Here is a 21,095-nt window from a genome sequence, read left to right as displayed (position 1 = left end):
GAAGGGTTGTACAATTTGATAACAGTTACTAATAACAATCAATGCGCCAATCAATCAATGCGCAAAACAGTTACAAAAATATCCATCCGTCCATTTTCTTCCACTTATCCGGGGCGGGTCGCGGGGGCAGCAGTCAAAGCTGGGAATCCCAGACTTCCCTCACCCCAGACACATCCTCCAGCTCCTCCGGTGGGACCCCAAGGCGTTCCCAGGCTAGCCGAGAGACATAGTCCCTCCAACGTGTCCTGGGTCTTCCCCGGGGCCTCCTCCCGGTGGGACATGCCCGGAACATCTCCCTAGGGAGGCGTCCAGGAGGCATCCTGAGCAGATGCCCGCGCCACCTGAGCTGGCTCCTCTCGACGTGTAGGAGCAGTTACAAAAATATATAATTGCAAAATACATGCACACTACATAAATAATAATTTACATTATTTATTTTTTTATTACAAAATAAAAAATAAAAAAACCAACACATAGTAGCTACTGGGATAGGCCAGATACATGTTTGTACAACCTAAGACAGCTCAGCTATGAGATTTTCATGTTGTTCATACAAGACCTTTATTGCAGTTTTATGATGTTTTAATATGTTTAACTTATACAATTTAAAGTGTACACTCTTCAGAATACCTAATTAGAAGTTTTAGGTCACACAGGTCAACTTTTTTGTGGTAGCTTCCTTATTACACTGTTCTGTTGCACAGGGGGTGGGGGGAGCACTTGTGCAGTTTGTTTCTAAAAAGTTAGTTTGCTACAATGTATGCTTTGTAGTTTAAGTGGAACTAAATCATCTTTGGAAAAGTCATACTGTGAATTATTACTCCAACCATGCCTCAATAACCTTATACCACTTTCTTCAGGTGGAGGATATGAATGATAATGCCCCTGTGTTTATGAACCTCCCATACTACGCTACCGTCCAAGTGGAAGCTGAACCCGGATCTGCCATCTTCACTGTGTCTGCCTCAGATTTAGACAGTGGAGTCAATGGAGACATTATCTATAGCCTAAAGGAGCAACACAGAAACTTCCAGGTATAATATCATGCTCAAAAAGGATATCCCAATAACCAATAACCTTGTTAAAATGTGTTCATGTTCACATAGATTATAACATTTTGTTTTCACTTTCACTGTTGAAAGTCAATCTATAAAACAGTGTCACAGCTGTTTTTATTGCACTTTTCCATAGTGGTGGTATTTTAGTAATATTTTATTAAAGTGATGTATACAGTCAACAAAAGGAACAAATAACATGATATGATACCTATGTTCAGTAACCTGTCTTTAGGTAAAGGTATTTCAAAAACAGTTTATTTTATGTTGTCTACTACAGGTGAATCCAGTTACTGGCGAGCTGACTCTACAGCGGGCTTTTGAATCAGATCTCTCGAATGCAGCACATAAACTAACCATTGTGGCCACTGACAGAGGATTCCCATCTCTATCCAGTGAGGTTGAAGTCCCTGTGAATGTAGTGAACAAAGCTATGCCAGTTTTCGACAAGTCCTTTTATGGAGTCACTGTTCGAGAAGATGTTTCTATCTCCACCTCTGTCCTGCGCATCAATGCCACCACTCCTGAGGGCCAAAGTGTCATCTTCACTATCACCGATGGGGACCCTTCACTGCAGTTTGACATTGGGTTCGATACTGGAGTAATCTCTGTTATCTACCCATTAGACTATGAGACCACCCAGTATTACAGGCTGACAGTGAAGGCAACAGACACACTCACTGGTTCCAAGGCTGATGTGGATGTAGACATAGTGGTGCTAGATGTGAACGACAATCCGCCATTGTTCCAGAATAATTCCTACTCTGGTGTCCTGTCGGAAAATGTCATGATTGGGACCACAGTTTTGCAGGTTTGTGTTAAACTAAAAGCTTTCTACATACAGTGACTACATGCTGTAAATATCTGTGAGACACTCTTGAGGCATTGCATGAATAATGTATGTTTATACATTTTTAATACAAGTGATTATTTAGACACTTTGCACACCAAGCCTTTGAGGTCAAGATGTCACAACATAACAAGTTTAGCATTTGGTATGGAAAATGTACATTAAACTTTAAATTGCTTTTATGATGAAAAGTACCATTTCACATCAATATCAGGGTTACTGAAAAAGTATGTCAAACTGTGGCCGAGTGGGGTTACGAATACAAGATGAGGAGCACCTGCACCTTTGTTAAAGACAGACTAGGAACTGTTAAAATATCATGAATATACAAAATGGAAAAAGTTTTCTACAACAGGGTGAGCAGTGTAAACAACCAAGAGAATACGTGAAAAAAATATTTGATTACAAAAGCGGATATATATTATGCCCAATAATAAAACACTAAAAGTCCCATCAAATACAGTCAGGGTTTCAGGGGTAAAATCTAATGGGCATGCAGTCTGTTCTGTAAAACAAGAGAAGCAGGGGCAGTCAAATGTTCTTTATAATTGGATTTAAGGGCAGGGCAGAGACACTTCCTGCCTGTTGTATTCAGGATCGTACTCTGGCTTCACGTGAACACCTTGGCTCTGTGGCAGATACTGATATAATCGTTGCTGCTCTTGTGCACACGCCTGCCACAGACCCCACCGTGTCGCCCCTCTGTTCTCCTTTGAATTTACCTGCCTATAAAGCGCTTGGTGCCATTTGGCTTGTGCCACCAGTCTGTAAGTTCAATGACTAAAATCAACAGTCCACCACAGGTGCTAGGAATCGGATGATTAAAAACAGGAAGTAAAACACATAACACTGCACATGGTCAAAACACATTTCAAATTCGAAACGTTCAAATCACTACAAAGTGCGTTGTGCATAACTGTGACAAAACTAATAGAGTGCCTCTCTATCATAAGTACACCTTAACTAGCCTTAAAAGCATGAACAGACTCAGTAAACTATTTGTTAATTGTGAATTAAGAATGATTCATCAGGCTTAGTAACTACTTAATGGCGAGATAAGCGTTAGGGTATTAATTTAGCAGTTACTTAAGTCAATCACTCTTAAAAAACTATCTGTTCATCATGAATGAAGCCTTTGTTCATGCTTTATTAAGGCTATTACAAGTATAGTTATTATTAGTAACAAGTGTTACCGACAAATTTCTTAAAAGCTGCTGGGATTTGCTCTGGTGAAGAAGAACACTGCATTTGTTATAGTTTCCAAATATGTTTTTCTTTTCCATTTCAGTTCACAACATCTTAACTCTATATGGATAAAACATATAGTGGAAGTTTTCAACAGAAGTGGTGCAGATTAAACCTGCCGTTTTCTTGCCAAGATACTCAATGCAAAACTTAATTTACCTTTTCCACTTGCTGTTGCTGTACTTCTTTAAACTGCATCTAAAGAAACAAATCAACAGGTTTTGAATAATGTATGAGCTGTTTTCTCTCTCAGAGTTTCATATTGTGCTTGTTCTGTAGGTGTTCGCAGTAGATCAAGACACAGAGAAGAATGCCTTAGTGAGATACCAAATCCTATCAGACATTTACAATAGTTCAGACTACTTCCAGATTGACAGCAGCAGTGGCATTGTATACACCGCCCGTCTTCTTGACTACGAACTCATCCAGAGATACAACTTTATCATCCGGGCAACAGATAGTGGAGACCCACCCCTCAGCAGCGATGTCAGCATCACAGTGACTGTAACAGACACCAATGACAACCCTCCCAACTTCAGCCAAACTGTGTACGATGCTTTTGTGAGTGAGCTGGCACCCAGGGGACACTTTGTGACCTGTGTGCAGGCCTCAGACGCAGACATTTGTGATGCAAATAAGCTCAGGTAAGGAAGGTAATATTGTACAATTTTAAAAAGAAGTATAGTGAAACTTCAATTCCTGGAAAAAATAATATGTGAATCCAATCATGTTCAAACCTCATGAAAGGATATTTTATGCACACAAACTGAACATACTGAATGTCACTAGCACTGGTTTTCAAATGTGTTTTGAGTAAGCTTTGGTATTTGGGAATTGTCTGCAGTGGGACATTAGACATTAAAGACCAAAAGTTTTAAGTTTGAAATGGGAAATGAATGCACCGTTTTACAAGTTTGAGAAATTTATGTGCATAAAAAGTTTTTTATTTTTTCCATTTCAATAAATTATAACCGCTTCATACAGTTTTATAATGGTGCGCATACTAATGGTATTGCTTACTTTTTCAGCAACCTGCTTGCATCAGATATAACGATGTTTTTGTGCTGTTATAATAGAATAAGGTTTCATAATAATTACTCAAAGTTCATACTTGGAGAAATCCGTTGTTGTACGGCTCCCATCTAGGCAAGGCAAGTTTATTTATATAGAACAGTTTGTATACGAAGTAATTTAAAGTGCTTTACACAAAAAGAAAGACATTAAAATTCCAAAAAAAACATAAATTATCATCATAAAATTAACATGAAAAGAGAATAGCGCAAAAGAAAACCTCTCAGTCATATGCACGGATAAACAGAACCATTTGAGCCTGGATTTAAACATTGTCAAAGTAGAGGACTGTCTCACATCTTCAGGAAGACTGTTCCAGGTGTTAGCTGCATAAAACTGAAACACTGATTCCCCATGTTTAGTCCTGACTCTGGGCAGGAGGCCCGTGAGCTGGCCGTTATTGTAGTCTAAACTACTGGAGACAAACACACAGATAAATCCCTCCAGAGGCTCACTACTTCCAATTGTTGTTTAATATAAAACAACACTGAAACTAAACTAAACTAAAACTTTTTATTGCCTGCAGGTACAGCATCCTCTCTGGAAATGAGCGCATGACTTTTATGATGAAGCCAGATACAGGAGTGCTTACTCTGTCTAACAAGAGGAGACAAGGCATGAAACTGTCCTATCAGCTCAATGTGTCCGTGTCAGATGGAGTCTTCACGAACACGGCTCAGGTGAGAAGACCCGATCCCACTCTAATTTACTTCTGTCAAAACACTGGATATTCTTCTTTTTTGGTACAGATATAGAGTTAACTGTGTATTGACCCATAACATTACGTTTAATACATGGTGCGCTGTAATAACTGCTGCTCACAGTTTTAATGCTCCTGAGGTTAACATGTGTTTTGATCATAGCAGATTCACAGCCAGACAAGTTGACGAAATTCACTTTTTCCTTGAGGGGGTTTAGCAGTGTGGAAATGGCATTAGCAGCACAAACTACAAACATATTCTTGTCAGCTTGGATGGCAATTCTTTGCTCTATGCTCTATGCAACTTTTCTGGTGGTTGCATAGATGTTGACTGCATGGAGATGTTATTGCTTCTGCCCGGAAGTTTCCAAAGTATGGCATTACACATTTTTCACATATATTCAATTGCGTTTGTATTTGTTGAAACATATTTTTGTGCTGAGAGTGGGGTTTCCTCTCCACAGAAGTGACCAGCAGCTTGACCTGGTGACATCACAAAGGAAAGCAATAAGATCTGTAGGTAGACAAACAGGTGGAGGACCTTGGGCGTTACATAGTGCAAGTTAGATACCATTCACTGGGCATAAATTGGCATGTCACTACACAAGCTGCTAGTCGCTAACCAATATAAATGCAAAATGTTGTGTTTGGAAAGGCTACTGCGACTGCTACTGACGTGCCTTGTTGACCTCATAAGCAAATCAGTACTGTATATTTTTGACTATGTGTAGTTATTATTCATTTCAAAGGTGAGAAGTTTGAATACTGTTACTTTCCAACAGCTCAAAAACAGAAATGAAAAGTGATATTTTCTTCTCTCTAGGTTATCGTCCGTGTTTTGGGAGCTAACTTGTACAGTCCTGTTTTTAGCCAGCGGTTCTATCTAGCTGAGGTCAGTGAAAACGCACCTCCAGGGTCAAGGGTCATCCAGGTACGACCTATTTAACTCTGTTCACTGCTGCAGGGCTAAACTAACTGCGAATGCTTTGCTTGTGCCCCAGGTCCTGGCTACTGATGAGGACTCAGGATTATATGGTCAGATCACATACTCCTTTGTGAATGACCTGGGAAAAACTCAGTTCACTATTGATGCCGATGGAGTTATTTCATCCAGTCAGAAGCTAGACAGAGAAAACCCCCTGAATAAAGATATGGTGCTGACCGTGATGGCCCTGGATGGAGGAGGTGAGGGCCATTGAATTGTAAAAACTGTGTTCAAAATTCAACTATCAATTCAATATCAGTTATGTTTGTTGTTGTTTTTTTTTAATTTTGTACTATGTGCATAGTTGTATAGATATTTATTTTGTGAAGGCGGGACATTGCAGGTGCCTATGTCGAAACAAATAATGATATTGAGACCAGTGTTAAAATGAACGGTGATATATATATATATATATATATATATATATATATATATATATATATATATATATATATATATATATATATATATATATATATATATATATATATATATAATCACTATTTATGTACTGAAAATAATAAACATTGTGTTTCTTGTTGTGAAGCACTTTGATGAAACTTGTTAGATTCTTTCAAATGTGCCATAGAAATAAACTTGACTTGACTTGACAATCTAACATGGAGACTGTAAACTTCCCTTTTTATTTTAAAAGTACACTATGCTACTTTTAAGGTGGAGGGTGTGCCACCTGTTTGCCTATAATGTTCTACAGTTTGGCATTAAACTTATCTCCATGAAGACATGTAGGTGATGGCACTGGTCCAGTTACAGGTATCTGTGGAGGTGCTAGCCCGCTCACAGTAGGCTATACATTTTTTTTTAAGGAAAAAAACAAAACAAAACAGTAATAATTGAATAAAGGCAAGGTAGATAGATAGGTTTAATGTCATGCTGTGGAACATTTTAGGCACAGCAATAACATCTCCATGAAGGTGGACGGACTCTTAATCAAAACACTTTCATAGAACACCGTTTTTTAAGATTATATGTCAAAGAAGTAACACAATCTCTAAATCACACTATGCTTAACATGTACTGCCTCATGTTGTGTCTAAGATATATTTTATTTGTTTCACTTTGGCATTTAACACATCACAAATACCAACGCTGGACCTGTCAGATAAACACACTTCTATGGCATATTTGAAATAACACAAGAAAGCCAGTTTAATCTTTTTCATGTATTTTTGACGGCAGCTTCCATCTCCATTCCTTTGTTCTGTTGCAGGCCGTGCCTCTTTCTGCACAGTCAGGGTGGTCCTCACTGATGAGAATGACAATGCCCCTCGGTTTAGGGCAGTGGAGTACAGGATGAGCATTAAAGCTAACGTGGCTAAAGGATCCCTGGTCACTCAGATCCAGGCCACAGACCCGGACGCTGGCTCTAATGGGCGCATCACCTACTCCCTGTACAGTGAGGCGCGGCTCTCGCTAGTCGATGTGCTGGAGGTCAGTGCATCAGATGTTTAATGGACTTTTATATCACATTTTTGCCAATAACATTTTTGGCACAGCTGCATCCTCACAAGGGTAATAGATGTTGATATTAGGGCAGCACATTGTTTGACAAATCTATTGTGGCTATTCAAATGTTGATCTAGACAATGTCATCGCATTTCATGACCTCAAAAGTCATCATCATTTGCAAGTCAAAATAAGCAACATTTTAAACTGTCAAAGAACACAACCCAATATTTTTAAATATATACTATCTACTGTATACTACTGTGATTTGGCTTTTAAAATTTAAGCTTATGGATCGAAAGAAATATGAAGGGTGAAAGAAATATGAGCGAAATATCTTGCTTCTTGACGAAATGCATGGGTCAGCTGAGTATAAAACTGCCAGTGCTCTTCTGTATGAGCAAACACTATTAAACTAAATAATGTATTGGTTTAAAATAGATATATTTTTTACTCATTCTGCAAGTATGTATAGAGGAAGAATTGTGAATAAAGAGGCTGATGGTAGCGCTAGCTGAAGGTGCATGATTTACTGAGGCAATTCCTGAAATGGATGAGCTAAAATTAAAACTCGAGCCGTTTAAATGTATAGAATTTTAAGCTTCTGCCCCTTGGGTCCTGGTAATGGAAAAGGGATCCAATTATAAACAAATAAAACATTGTCTTGTCATACTTTCAACGCATATGACAGGATTTCATTTTTTCTCATTATTACTTGGCTTGCTGGGATAGTTCCTGTGGTAAATATTTATCATCGGCCAAGTGGCAGTTTGTAGATAAAAGTTGCAAAAAAAGAATACACAAATGCAGGAAGTAGTGGTGAGTTCGATCTGTCATAAACAGCAGATTTCCTTCTAAAACGCAAGAACGGCATTTTTCTGGTGTTGTAATTTGTTTGTATTGTTTACATTCTAATTATTGTTCAGTTAAGTTTTGGCCTTTGTTAACATTACAGTTTGCTAGTTAAGAGTTACTCAATGACCTCTCCATATGTCATACCTGCTGCTGTGTCCAATCTGAGGTAAAATGGGGAAAAAATAAATCAAAATCTAGAAAAACTATAGAAGATTTTTTTTTTTTTTTTTTTTTTTTGTAAAATCTTTATAATTATGTCTGTTTTAGTGAGTAGTAGTCTAACTTGTCATACACTTTAGCATAAATGAAGGTACCAAATAATGCTGTGTTATTTTTTTCACAGGTGGAGGCGGACAGTGGATGGATGATGACCAAGAGCACTGTGGACCATCTACAGGGGACTGTCCTGTCTTTTTTTGTCAAAGCTACAGATGGTGGCTCTCCCCCAAAGCATTCTCTGGTCTCTGCCTTCATCCACGTGGTCCCACCAGATGCTTTTGTCCCTTCCTTCAGCCAACCACAGTACTCCTTCACCATCCCAGAGGACACCTCCACTGGGACAGCATTGGGGTCGGTGTACATGGGCGCGGGACAGACTGGGTCCTTCACTGCCATAGCCGGAGAGACAAAGGACAGTAACCTGGAAGGGACATTTTTAGTGGAGAAGGAGACTGGATTGATTCGACTGGTTCTGCCTCTTGATTATGAAGAGGTCAGCAACTTTAGATTCAAGGTTTCTGCGACGACCAGAAGAGATCTAATAGAGGCTGTGTCTACTGTGGATGTGGAGGTGAAGGTTAGTTAAGGAGGGTATGAAATGACACCAGAAATATCATCTGGACTTTACCTTACAGCACAGTAATAGCATGGCAATATGATGGAAAGGGCATGATATGAGATACTGAGGCAGAAATGTATATTGCATACAATACATACATTATAATGTATATTATAACCACGTCTCCTGATAATTTACAGCCTTAAAACTGGGTTGGCGTTGGGAGTATTCATATTACCATGAAATAAAGTAGAATGACATACAGTAGAAGGGTCCTTTTTTCAATGTTTTTACATATAATTATCATAATCGCATGCTATTTCCATCCTGTTACCATGCTATGACTATGCTGTAAAGTCAAGCGCTTATCTATCAGTTTAGATGTTTTGTATTTGTTGGATAATACCCACATGTAGCATAAGTAGCACAAAGTTGATACATATGTATGAATAAAAATGCTGCTTTTTATTTTTTGTAAACCATTTGCTTATTCTCAGATACTTGACGTCAATGACAACAAACCCATTTTTGAAACCAACCCGTACGTCGCCACTGTAATGGAGGGCATGCCTGTTGGGACCAGAGTGGTGCAAGTACGAGCGCTTGATCCAGACTGGGGCTCCAATGGACAGGTCTAGAATATTTATTCTACCTTGTAGTGCAATATTATGCAATGTGACTTACTTAGTTGAAACTGAAAATATATTTTGACTACAGGTGACGTACAGCATTGGGGCTATGTTAACCAATTCAGAGTTAACAAAGGAAACTCGCCCGTTCACCAGCACAGACAGAAAAGCCTCATTTGCCATTGACAGTAAGACAGGCTGGATCACCACACTGAGCCAAATGGACCATGAATTTTGTTCCAGCTATAGTTTTGAAGTTGTAGCCTCAGATTTGGGAGAAGCGCAGTCACTATCCTCTACAACTATCGTAACCATCACTGTGTCGGACGTCAATGATAACCCGCCCCAGTTTGAGCGTGAATTGTACCGAGGCGCAGTGAAGGAGAGTGACCCGCTGGGGGAGGTGGTGGCTGTCCTCAAAACCAGAGATCGTGACGGGACGGACCAAAACCGAATGGTCAGCTTCTACATCACCGGTGAGGAAATTACAGCACAACGCCCATGTAATCAAGCCTGATATATCGCCCGCTAAAGTCATCATTCACTGTGCAGTTAGATAAGGTTGAGCTACTTAGAAATTAAACTTTGTTCTCAATAAAAGTTTTATTAAAGGTCACTTTCTGAATTAATTCTCATATATTACTAACCTTTTCCATTTTATTGGTGCCCTAATTTCTATATTAAGTACCACATAGCATGCAAGAACCTCTAAGGCAAAGGCAAAAGTGCACTTTCTAAATTGAAAACTCATCAATTGCTATGACCATGACTTGACACTTACAACACTCTGCAAGTTCACTGAAAGAGAAGTATTAGTCTAAGAAAGGTGGATTATTGTTCAAAAACATATATCTCTACAATAATATTTGTATTTATACATATATTATATTTGTATTATATATTTGGAGTCCCACCACATGTATCCCCTCAAATTAATTTTAAAACAAATAAACATACTGTTTTTTAATTGTACAAAAACTCATAGTTGACAGCATAATGTATCCATCACCTGAGTTAAACTTTAGTATAGAACTGTACAACATCAGTGTAAAACAAGGTTAAGGACATTAAAGGCAGTGTAGTCTTTTGTATTCATGTTAGGTTTCTGATCGTGACTGTGATTTAAAACACTGATAAAGTTGTTGTTTAAAAGGTCAGATTTTATGCTTTGAAAAGCAGCTACCTCGATCTGCGTTCAAACTTGTGAAGATAGATGTTTATTGATTGGGACCTCCATCATGTTCGTGCTTGTTGGCAGCTGGAGAAAGGAGTGGATGCTTTTTGAATGAATAAAACTGCCTCCTGTCAAATGTAATGAAACCCCCAAGTCAGAAGTGACGATGCTGTTGTATAAAATATAAATACAAGCATAATGTGTTGCAATTCAAAATGAATGAATGAATGAATGGTACATTTTTTATTGAAATTTTAAGTTAAAAAAGTAGTTTTACTTTTTCTCTAGTGTAAAAACTTAGTTAACTGCCACTGTAACGAAGTTTGGACAGGAAAACACTAGTCAGTTACATATTATTTTCTCAGTGTCTAAACTTAATCAGATAGCATTGCTCTGTGTATCAATGTCCAAACTTTGCTTTAACATACATTCAGATAGATTTGACCTGTGCATTTCTCTTCTAGGGGGAAACTTGCGAGGCGTGTTTGGTTTGGCTTTAGTTCAGGGCGAGTGGAAGGTGTATGTTAGCGGGATCCTGGACCGGGAGCAGCAAGACGTGTACCTGCTCAACATCACTGCGAGCGACGGTCTCTATGTGGCTCGCACCGCTGTGGAAGTCACTGTCATGGATGCCAATGACAACAGCCCCATCTGCAACCAGGTCTGGAGCAAAAACTCACTAAACACAGAATAAACACAAAGCAGACTGTGTAAGCAAAGGTGGTGATGAGGAGACAGTGTACCGCAAACTCTAGTAAGCAGTCCAATTTATGAAGAGGGCAATAATTAGTCTTTCAAATGAGCTGCTGAAATTCTTATATTAAAGGTGCACTATGTAACTTTTGTGCTGGGTGTCTGGACTTACTTGCTTGTCTGCATGTCTGCATGCATATTTCATATTTCATATTGCATGCATATTTCAGGCAAAAAAAAGAAGTACATTATACATTTATTCAGGTGTAATTGTTGGGCATGTGGCTGTGATGCATGCGATATTCATACAATGGGAAAAGTTAATTAAATTTACAGTAACCACCATCCAGAAATGGATGGTAAATGCAATAAATATTACAAAACACAATCCAGATAAGAGTCAGCAGTTCAACTTTGAAAAAAAAGATAATTGAGTTATGCAGCCCTCAGGGAATATAACAGTAATCCACAATTCCTCAATTTCAAATTATTAGTGGAGGAAGTGTCTCACTTTTCATTGAACTTTCACCAATTCTGTTTGAAACCCATCATCCATATCTCTGCTCTTTTCTGATATTCCCTCTGTTCTGAGAGACCAGTGAGGGTATTTGGTGTTTAAACTGGGCTTCAAATCACTGATAAAGACTCCATTTGGAATTCTACTGTCAGTGTAATTTATTATGTAAATTTAAAATAATGAGCATGTTTGGGCATTTGGCAAATTAGTATCCATCTTGTGTTACAAAAGATAGGCCACTGGCAAGATTGTACTATAGCATCTGCTTGGTTCTAAATGTCCTATCTTAAAATAGTTCTAATCATGGTTAATTGCTTTTGTGGGTTATTCCTTGTTTGCAAGATTCAGTATCTTTACAAGTAGCCCAGTGAAAGAACAACGGTGAACTGGTAGATTATTCTTATAGATTTAACTGAATTCTAACATGGCTTGTGCCTGGTGTGTAAAACTGCTCTGTACTCTGTGTCCGCAGTAATTTCTGTAGACAAACCATTGTAACTTTTCGTTGGTTCATTGTGTCTATGTTGAAATACTGAGGTCAGCAAGGTCATTTCCAGAGGCACTATCCAGTAGAACTGGAGTTACAAAGGGCACAGTACTGCATCTGTCAGTGAATATAATGGGCACATAGCAGAGTAGTATATTTCTGTGTTGCTGAAGCATTGAAATAACCAAATGTTTTAGATAGCCAAATGTAATTTAATTGTTTATACTTCATGTTTAAACCCAGGCGGTCTACACTGCGTCTTTTCCCGAGGACATTCCTACTAACAAAGGAATACTGACGGTTGGAGCCACAGATGCCGACTCAGGGTCAAGTGCAGAGATCCAATATTCACTGTTTGGTATTGGTGTGGAGGATTTCTACATGGATGCAAACACAGGTAATCTTGTGTTATCTTGGAAAACAACACAAGGGTGACTGAACACACCCTCACCTACATTTTTTTTTCCAAGGTGAGATTTGAGGTGGCACCTTGCTTTAAATATCGAGATATGATCTTTTGTACAACATCAAAAACAGGGTGACCGAACATTTAAACCTGTTCCTAATTAAATGCAATACATGGGTTTCTTACAGTGGATACATTTCAATTATTATGTATGTATTTGAAACATTAATATATACTTTTTTATATTAATTATCTTTTTTATACCTGATGCCAATGTACCTGGTATTCAAATTTGTATATTCTCAAAACAACATTCACAATATTATCATTAATTTGATATATTGTCCACCTGCACAGTGTAGGATCATGACTGACAAACCTTTGTGCTTTGAGTTAAGTTACGTTGTGTTTGAAGTTATAAAGCTTCTGCACAAATAACTTCCTACTTACTATTACCAACTACAGTAGACTAACTTTCATTTTGTATTTGTAGGTGAGCTCCGTACGGCCACCACAATGGATCGTGAGGTGACACCCAGCTACCGTCTCATCGCCCAGGCAACAGATGGCGGAGGCCTGTTTTGCCGCTCTGACATTTCCCTGAAGGTGTTGGATGTGAATGACAATGCACCGTCTTTCTCCTCCTCTCATTACATGTCGAGCGTGTACGAGAGTGCCGTGCCCAGAGCTTTGCTCACACGCCTCCAAGCCAGTGACCCGGACGAAGGTGAGACTATAGAGGCTGGTGAATACTTAATCTGACAAATAGTTTTTCAGAGCAGTGTCGTGTGAGTCCATTCAAGTGAGAGAGATAGTCCACATAAAGCACAGGGGTCATTGTCTAGAGATGGTGAACAACTGGCAATAGCTACATTCTGTGGCTTTATATATAGTTTTCAGAGGTTGATTTTGTCGATTTGTCAACTGTGTTGTTTAATTTCTTAGACAGTTCACCTCAAAGTTTGACTCAAACTTTGTTATTTTCAACAAGGTAAGAAAAGGGCCAAGTGATATTAGTGTGGACTTGGCATATATTCTCAGTGCCAATTTGCCCCAAGGTTTTCATTCCTTAACAAGTGATTTCCCAGTTGCAGACTCAATAAGGATGAAGCAATGGTTCACTCTTATTATTACGGCATTTTTGACTGACAAAAAGATCCATGGTTTAAGCTTCAGCTCCTGCACTGAATCTGTGATAAAGGAGAATGCTAAAAGCACCTTGAAAAACATGAATTTTCATGTGAGCGTTCTCACCATTTCCACAGCTCTGACCTGTAACTTGGATTGGTGGTATCACCTGCTTTTCTCCACAAACATAAATGTGCCATACTGCCCCAGACAAAGCTATAACATATCCATGAAGTCAAGCAGACCAAAGAAAAGTTACATAGTGTGCCTTTGAGTATATTGTTTGCCATTTACTGACATTTTAATATTATATTTAATCTTTGTAAATACCCAGGCTTCAACCGCACAATCGTTTACTCCTTGGTGGATTCTGTCAGTGGATTCTTCTCCATTGACCCTATTTCTGGAGTTGTCGTTCTTGAGAGACCTCTAGACAGAGAAAGCCGTGACTCTTACCATATCCGAGTTCAAGCAAATGACCAGGCAGGACAACAGGGGGCGCTGTCCTCTCAGGTTAGTGGTAATGGGTGCACTTAAAACCTGATAATATTGTGTACTGTGCTCGTTTAGTTCCTTTTGTAGAGTCATTTCAGCACATCAGCATGTCTATAATGTTTGCACCATATAATCAAATGTAGATTATGTAGATAGCAATGCATCTTCCAGGCTATTTGCAATCTGTTTTTCTTCGGGTCTTACGCATGACTAGAACACAAACCAGTGAATAAAAACATGTTTGTTGACTGCCGAGATCAGATAAGGAAAGCTAAGATTTTAATTTAGATAAGGCCTCACCAAAACAAGATGGGCCACATAGGGGAAGGTGACAGTTATAGAGAAGGAAACAGAGCTATAGAAGAAACCTAAAAAGGTGATAAAAGCAAAAGATTAGAGCAACTTAGGCCTCACAATGAGGTTATATCATGGCTTTATAGCTGGATAAATCTGTCATATTTTTGTTTTGGTACACTATGACTTTGCTAACTTTGTCCAATATAATTTCTAAGCAGTGCATAAGCTATAATCAGTATCATAAAACAGTCCTTCTTTCAGGACCCAGCGTGCCTGTTGTTTTATTTCACTGAAGACAAGTTGTAATATGTAATTAAAGTGAGGAGCATAAAAGTGTCTCCAAGGCAGAACTTGTAATAGCACTAATAAAAGAGCAAAACATGATCAAAACTTGAAACTAATGCATTAATTTGAAGAGACAACATAAAACATACTTTACTACATATTTTTACTTTTACATTGTTTTTAATAATTTGTTGACCTTCCACTTAGTTTTGTTCAGGGTTACAGTTGGGAGGAGACTTTTCCTGCAACTTGTAGTTTTTTGTAGTTTTTTTGTAAATAACTCACAGTAACAGAGAGGACATTCCCACTCCAATTAATCTTAAAAACCTTCTTGCTGAGGGGCAGGGGAGCTTTCTGTACTGCCCTCTTACACTCATAAAACTCATATTGTGCACCTTAAATAAAACCTTATGCAAAATGAACCTTTTCCATGTAAATAGTTCATGTTAAATGTTGTGTATAATGGTTATTCATAATTATGTTAATGATTTGCTTTAGATGAATATGAAAGAATAAAAAGGGTACGTGAGTATTTTCTTGTGCATGTAGACCACATGCCTCGCTGTAAAAACACAATTTGACCAATTGACTTTGTGATGAAACAGTCCCAGTGGGCTGTTAAATTACCTTGATAAGCATAGAAATAGAGCCTATACTAAATCTTAGGAAGTGCCCCTGAGTTATTATCTCTTTTATATTGTCACTGTTGTCTTGGTCAGTAGCACAGTGTACCCTCTCTCTCTGCTGTAATAAACTCCCTGAATGTTGCTTTGGCTATTGGCTTTCCCTGGACACATCACTCAATTGATTTCCCCCAGTCCTTCATCTTGTTAGCAAAGTGTTTAGTAGTTGTATTAATGTTTATAGCCCTTCTGTCTCCCTGACACCGGTGCCCCATAGCCGGCAGTGCTGATAGCAGATAGTAAGAAACTCAATAGTGCTGTTTTTTATCCCTCCCCCAGGTGGATTTGACCATTTTAGTGCTGGACGTGAATGACAATGCACCGGTCTTTCAGAGGAGGGATTATTCAGTCACAGTTCCTGAAGATGTTGCCGTGGGGACAGAGGTGACACGTGTCCTAGCGACCAGTGTGGACATCGGGCCAAACGCAGAGATCACATATAGCATACGGTCCGGCAATGAGCTGGGCAAGTTTGCCATAGACAGAATACTGGGTAAGTACTAAGGAGACTATGGCTATTTCAAGCTTCAGTGCAAAATGACATTGGCCATAAATTCATTAAATATGCAGTTTGACGCCATAACATTATGACCACTGATGGGGAAAAGTGAATGTTATTATCCTATTATCTTTCCCATTTCCGGTACAAGGGATATATTGAGAGCATTCTGTCCTTGGATGACTCTTTGAAAGTAGAAAAAACTAAATTGATCCCTGTCCAGGTAATCTTTCACTTTTAAAGGTATTGTTCCTCTCTTGGACACAAAGCAGAAATTTTCTAGTCTAAGAGTGAAAGATGGTAAAACGTAATCTAATAAATAAGATCTTACAATCGTAATCACCAAAACTAATCATTTGTTCCATTACTGCAGTCTCTGGCATTAGTACAACTGGCTCTACCTCAAACTGTACAGCCAAAAAAAAGAAAGCATCCTGTATAGAGATATCAAGATTATGTGGTTAAATTCCTCTCACAGTAATCATAACACAAAAATGTGATATCATGGCATCCCTAGTCCTGATATTGACATTATGAAACTTTCTGATAAGTCACACCACCTTTATATAACTACACTGACAAACTAATAAGTCAATGCCAATGTGTATTATTAAAAATGAGTAACATTACACAACATTATATAGTTAAACCATGAGTAATATGCCTTTGTGACATATTTAATTGTATTTATATTATTTTACACAAACGTTTACATCTGTAGGCTCCATTTCTGTGGCTGACGACTTGGATTTCGAGGTGTGTAAGGATTTCTACCTGACAGTGGAGGCCTGGGACAAGGGGAACCCCCCTCTGAGCACGGCCATCATGGTCACCATCGAACTTATGGATGTCAACGACAACGCTCCCGCTTTCAGTCAGGACATATACAACGTCCTAGTCAGTGAGGACGCAGCTGTTGGACAAACGGTCACCAGGGTAACTATCACAAAACAAGAAAATGATTATGACCACATTCCGATGACGCTGATGGGCGTTTTGTTTGCAAAATGAACACGTTACAGCTTTGACAATGGGCAATAACTACAGGACAGAAGTGGAGCTAAGGATGTAAGATTACAGTTCACAATCAGATAAAAAATGCTATTAATATGTTGCAGTTTTAATCAACATTCCCTGGGGCTGTGATGCTAACTGTAAGCTATGTTTTGTCTGAGACTTGTTAGATTTTATTCTGAGCTTTATTTGAACACAATCTGAACAGGTGAGCTGAATTTGTTCTGTTAAAAACGTCTCTCATTCATAAAATTACTTTCACAACCTACCTAGCATTAGCTAACAGTTTTTAACAGGACCATAAAGACTCAGATTGATCACAGGCTCCTGAAAATGTGCTCTTTAAATCCATTTTGTATTTTTTTTGAGGTTTCACACTATCTTAAAACGTTTTTGGCAGTAATTGCTAATGTGTGCATTGTGTTTCTGTGGTAACTGCTGAATATTTCACCATACAGATACATGCAGAACACCCCCAGTATGAAATTATGCATATTATCAACATATTCTATAACGTGTTGATGTCATACTCTCAGATGGGGAGCTCTATTGTTTTCGTGGTATTCTCATTGTTCAAAAATGTTGAACCTGATCATTTCTATTAGTGACCAGATGCTAAAACTCACTAAAATCACTATTAAAATATTATTGGCCCATAGAATGTTGCAATGGCATCTGAAAACCAGTAATATGAATGGTCACAAACAGCATATCGCAAATGTTTGTATCTAATTTTAGTTCATGTGAGAAAAATTGCCCTGTAAACAAAATCTTTCTGGTTAGTTTCAAAACCAGTGATAGTCAAACGGTTGGTAATGGTAATGTTAAACCTGATCTTTGCAGTGTTGTTTCAGCCACGTATCTACTACTACTACAAGCCTTACTTACTCCTATCTTGTGTTTGTCAGTTGTTGGCCGAAGATCTGGACAGTCAGGTTAACGGTCGAATCACCTACTCCATAATGAAAGGAGACCGGAGTAACCACTTCTGGATTGACCCCGTGACGGGCCTCCTCAAAGTCAATAAGCGCCTTGACAGAGAACTAGTAAGGATAAATCTCTGTCTGCACTATCTCATAAACAATCAATAGCAATTTACTGGTTCATCAGCTCGGGCAGAAGAGCTCAAGGTCACGCGCCTAGCACACTCCCATATTATGCAACTGTGACAGAATTGCTTACAGTACATGGCTGACTGGATAAATGACTGTGGTGGATCTTTCTTTACTGTCTGCAGGTGCCCCGGTACACTCTGTCTGTGCAGGCCTTTGACAGCGGCTCCCCTGCCATGTCGTCCACTGTCACAATTAATATTGATATTGCAGATGTAAATGACAACGCTCCAGTTTTCATGCCTCCCAACTCAACAGCTATTATACAGGTAATGTTCTACACAGTTGACCACTCTCCAAATCTATATATACATTTTACAACAGTTGTAAAATTGATTCATGTGTTACAATGGTAATAATAACGCACATATTTAAATGAAAATAGTCATTCCCTGTCAAGAAGTGCAAAGTTGTCTTTTTATCTTATCTGGTGAAAATGTGTACAATACAATATCACATCATTTTACTTTTTAATGCCTCACATAGCTTTCCACAAATTCTACTGAAAGGCATTAATGTAGACAGCCAAATGAGCCAAACGGTGAGATAAGTTCGATTTATTACTTACGCCTTGTGTCATTTGAAAAAACACGTATCAGTAGTGGGGAAAAAACAATATATTCACAGCTGCAAATAAGTAGTTGTTCACAACACAGAATTTTAAATAACAACAGAGATTTCACCCTAAATAAGCTGCAACAAATGACAGAAAATTGGGCCATACAAAATGACTCCTCAATTGCAAAAATTGCTCAGCCTGTAGTGGATTGACTCAGTTGAATAATGAACAGTTTGGCGAAGCAAACAAAAACAAATCAGCCAGTGACTGTGGTGGCACCAATAGTAGTTTAAACTGTGTGTTTGTATATTATAATTGGTTTTGACAGCTTTGATAAATATTACATAAAAACGCAATTGAATCCGGAAACACAATCACAAGCCAATATGGTGCTTGTGGAAGGATTCACCAAGAGTCACATGATAAGCTGTGGGAATACCAGAAGAAGGAAAAAATGGTTAGTGCATATTTCAGGTCTTTGGTCAGATAAGAGAGTCAAATGAACTCTATACTATATTATCAAATCTACAGTCAAATATGTTTAGTTTGTCCAACACAAACTATTGAGCAACTATCCAAGTAAACATTATAATTTCTCTTTCTCTCCAGTTAAACCAACCCGCAGGTTCTGTTCTCCAGACTGTGTCCGTCAGTGATAAGGACACAGCCAGGAACGGCCCTCCTTTTGAGTTCCGCATTGTTTCTGGGAACGAGGGCAACTTCTTCACATTAGATCAGAGTGGCACCCTGAGGTCCAGCCGTGTGCTTGGTCCTGATTCACCAAGAGAATTCATCTTAGAAATACAGGTTAGACTAAAACGTTATCCTGAAAAAGCCCTGTGGAGCGATGCACTTGTGAGTTTAGTTAGGTCTTATTCATTACTGCCTCAGTCTTTTTAATGTAAGCTGTTAAACCCGTTTATGGGAGTCACAAGGTTAAATATGTGGTCTTGTTTAATTCTATTGGACTATTGGAATTAGAGGGAAGGCTTGTCCTTTTGGTTTCATTGCTTTTTGCCTGGGGACACAACACTTTTATTAGGACTGTCTTTTTGTGGGTTTTTCTCTGTACCAACTAAGCACCAGTCTTCAGCTATAATACTGGATCTTTTCAAGGAGTTAGATGTGTTTATTGTAGACATCTCTTTGTACTTCCATTTGTCATTGAAAGCACATGTGAGATTTTGGAGAAAAAATATTGGTTATTGTGGTTTTAACTGTAGCTTACGTTTATTTGTACATTTTTTTGACAGCAATGTTCAAAGGCAGTATATTATAAGATATAAAACAGAGAAAATAATTCACAATAAATAGAAAGTTCAGTTATTGTTGTGTTCTTAGAGAAATGGTTTTATGGATTTTTGCCTTAGGACAGCAGTTTTATTAGGACAGACTTTTTATTTGTATGTTTTCTGTTTGTATATTATACAAATATTATTGGAACTTTTTAATGAGTTTGAGGTGCAAACTAAAGGTGCTGATGGATCTGAGTCCAGATAGAAGGTCAGGTGAAATAAATATAACGTGGCTGCAATAGTAGTTTAAAGGACAGTTTTGGTATGATAACATTTACCAGGTTTAGGGATGTCAAGATTGAGTTTTTTGTTTTAATCTGGCTCTAATATGTCCCATTAACGCCATTCAGAAAGTTTGATTTCATAAAGCTGGTCACATACTTGAGGAGTGGTGACAAAGTGGAAGTGAAATTGCTGTTTATTCATGGTATCAATAATTGTGACTATTATGTTACGTTGCATTTCTATTCTTTTCACAATAATTACAACACTAAAGTTTTAGGAAATTAATTTGTGTTCCTTTTTAGGCAAGTGATTCCGGTAAGCCTCCCCTTACTACCTCGTCCTGGCTCTTCTTAAGGGTCATTGGAAACAGCCAGTACAAGCCCGCTGTCTCGCCCCTCGAAATCTTTATTGTGATGATGACTGATACATTTCAAGGTGGTCCCATCGGTCAGATCTACGCCACAGACCGAGACCCTAATGATGTCCTGTCTTTTACCCAGAAGTCTCCTCCAAAAAGCATGTTCAGCATAAATAGACAAGACGGCAGCATCATAGCACTACCGGGAGTAGAGCCGGGCAGGTACGAGTGTC

The 21,095-nt window shown here is 38.5% G+C and overlaps 1 protein-coding gene across 1 annotated transcript in view; it reads left to right on the top strand.

Moving 5' to 3' along the window:
• LOC117381009 (protocadherin Fat 3) overlaps positions 1-21,095 on the top strand; it is a 79,804-nt gene that overhangs the window by 33,159 nt on the left and 25,550 nt on the right. The window contains 20 exon segments of the mRNA XM_055226402.1: positions 861-1,034; positions 1,336-1,866; positions 3,430-3,794; positions 4,748-4,901; positions 5,745-5,852; positions 5,923-6,106; positions 7,138-7,358; positions 8,572-9,024; positions 9,504-9,638; positions 9,724-10,111; positions 11,274-11,470; positions 12,750-12,903; positions 13,406-13,639; positions 14,375-14,553; positions 16,080-16,293; positions 17,021-17,235; positions 18,222-18,359; positions 18,551-18,694; positions 19,594-19,791; positions 20,807-21,084. Of these exon segments, the coding sequence (XP_055082377.1) occupies positions 861-1,034; positions 1,336-1,866; positions 3,430-3,794; positions 4,748-4,901; positions 5,745-5,852; positions 5,923-6,106; positions 7,138-7,358; positions 8,572-9,024; positions 9,504-9,638; positions 9,724-10,111; positions 11,274-11,470; positions 12,750-12,903; positions 13,406-13,639; positions 14,375-14,553; positions 16,080-16,293; positions 17,021-17,235; positions 18,222-18,359; positions 18,551-18,694; positions 19,594-19,791; positions 20,807-21,084 (4,664 nt within the window).

Source organism: Periophthalmus magnuspinnatus, chromosome 14 (assembly GCF_009829125.3).
Source record: "Periophthalmus magnuspinnatus isolate fPerMag1 chromosome 14, fPerMag1.2.pri, whole genome shotgun sequence".
Classification (NCBI taxonomy): domain Eukaryota; kingdom Metazoa; phylum Chordata; class Actinopteri; order Gobiiformes; family Gobiidae; genus Periophthalmus; species Periophthalmus magnuspinnatus.
Note: the sequence above shows the minus strand (reverse complement) of the source record. Positions and strands in the feature narration are given on the sequence as shown.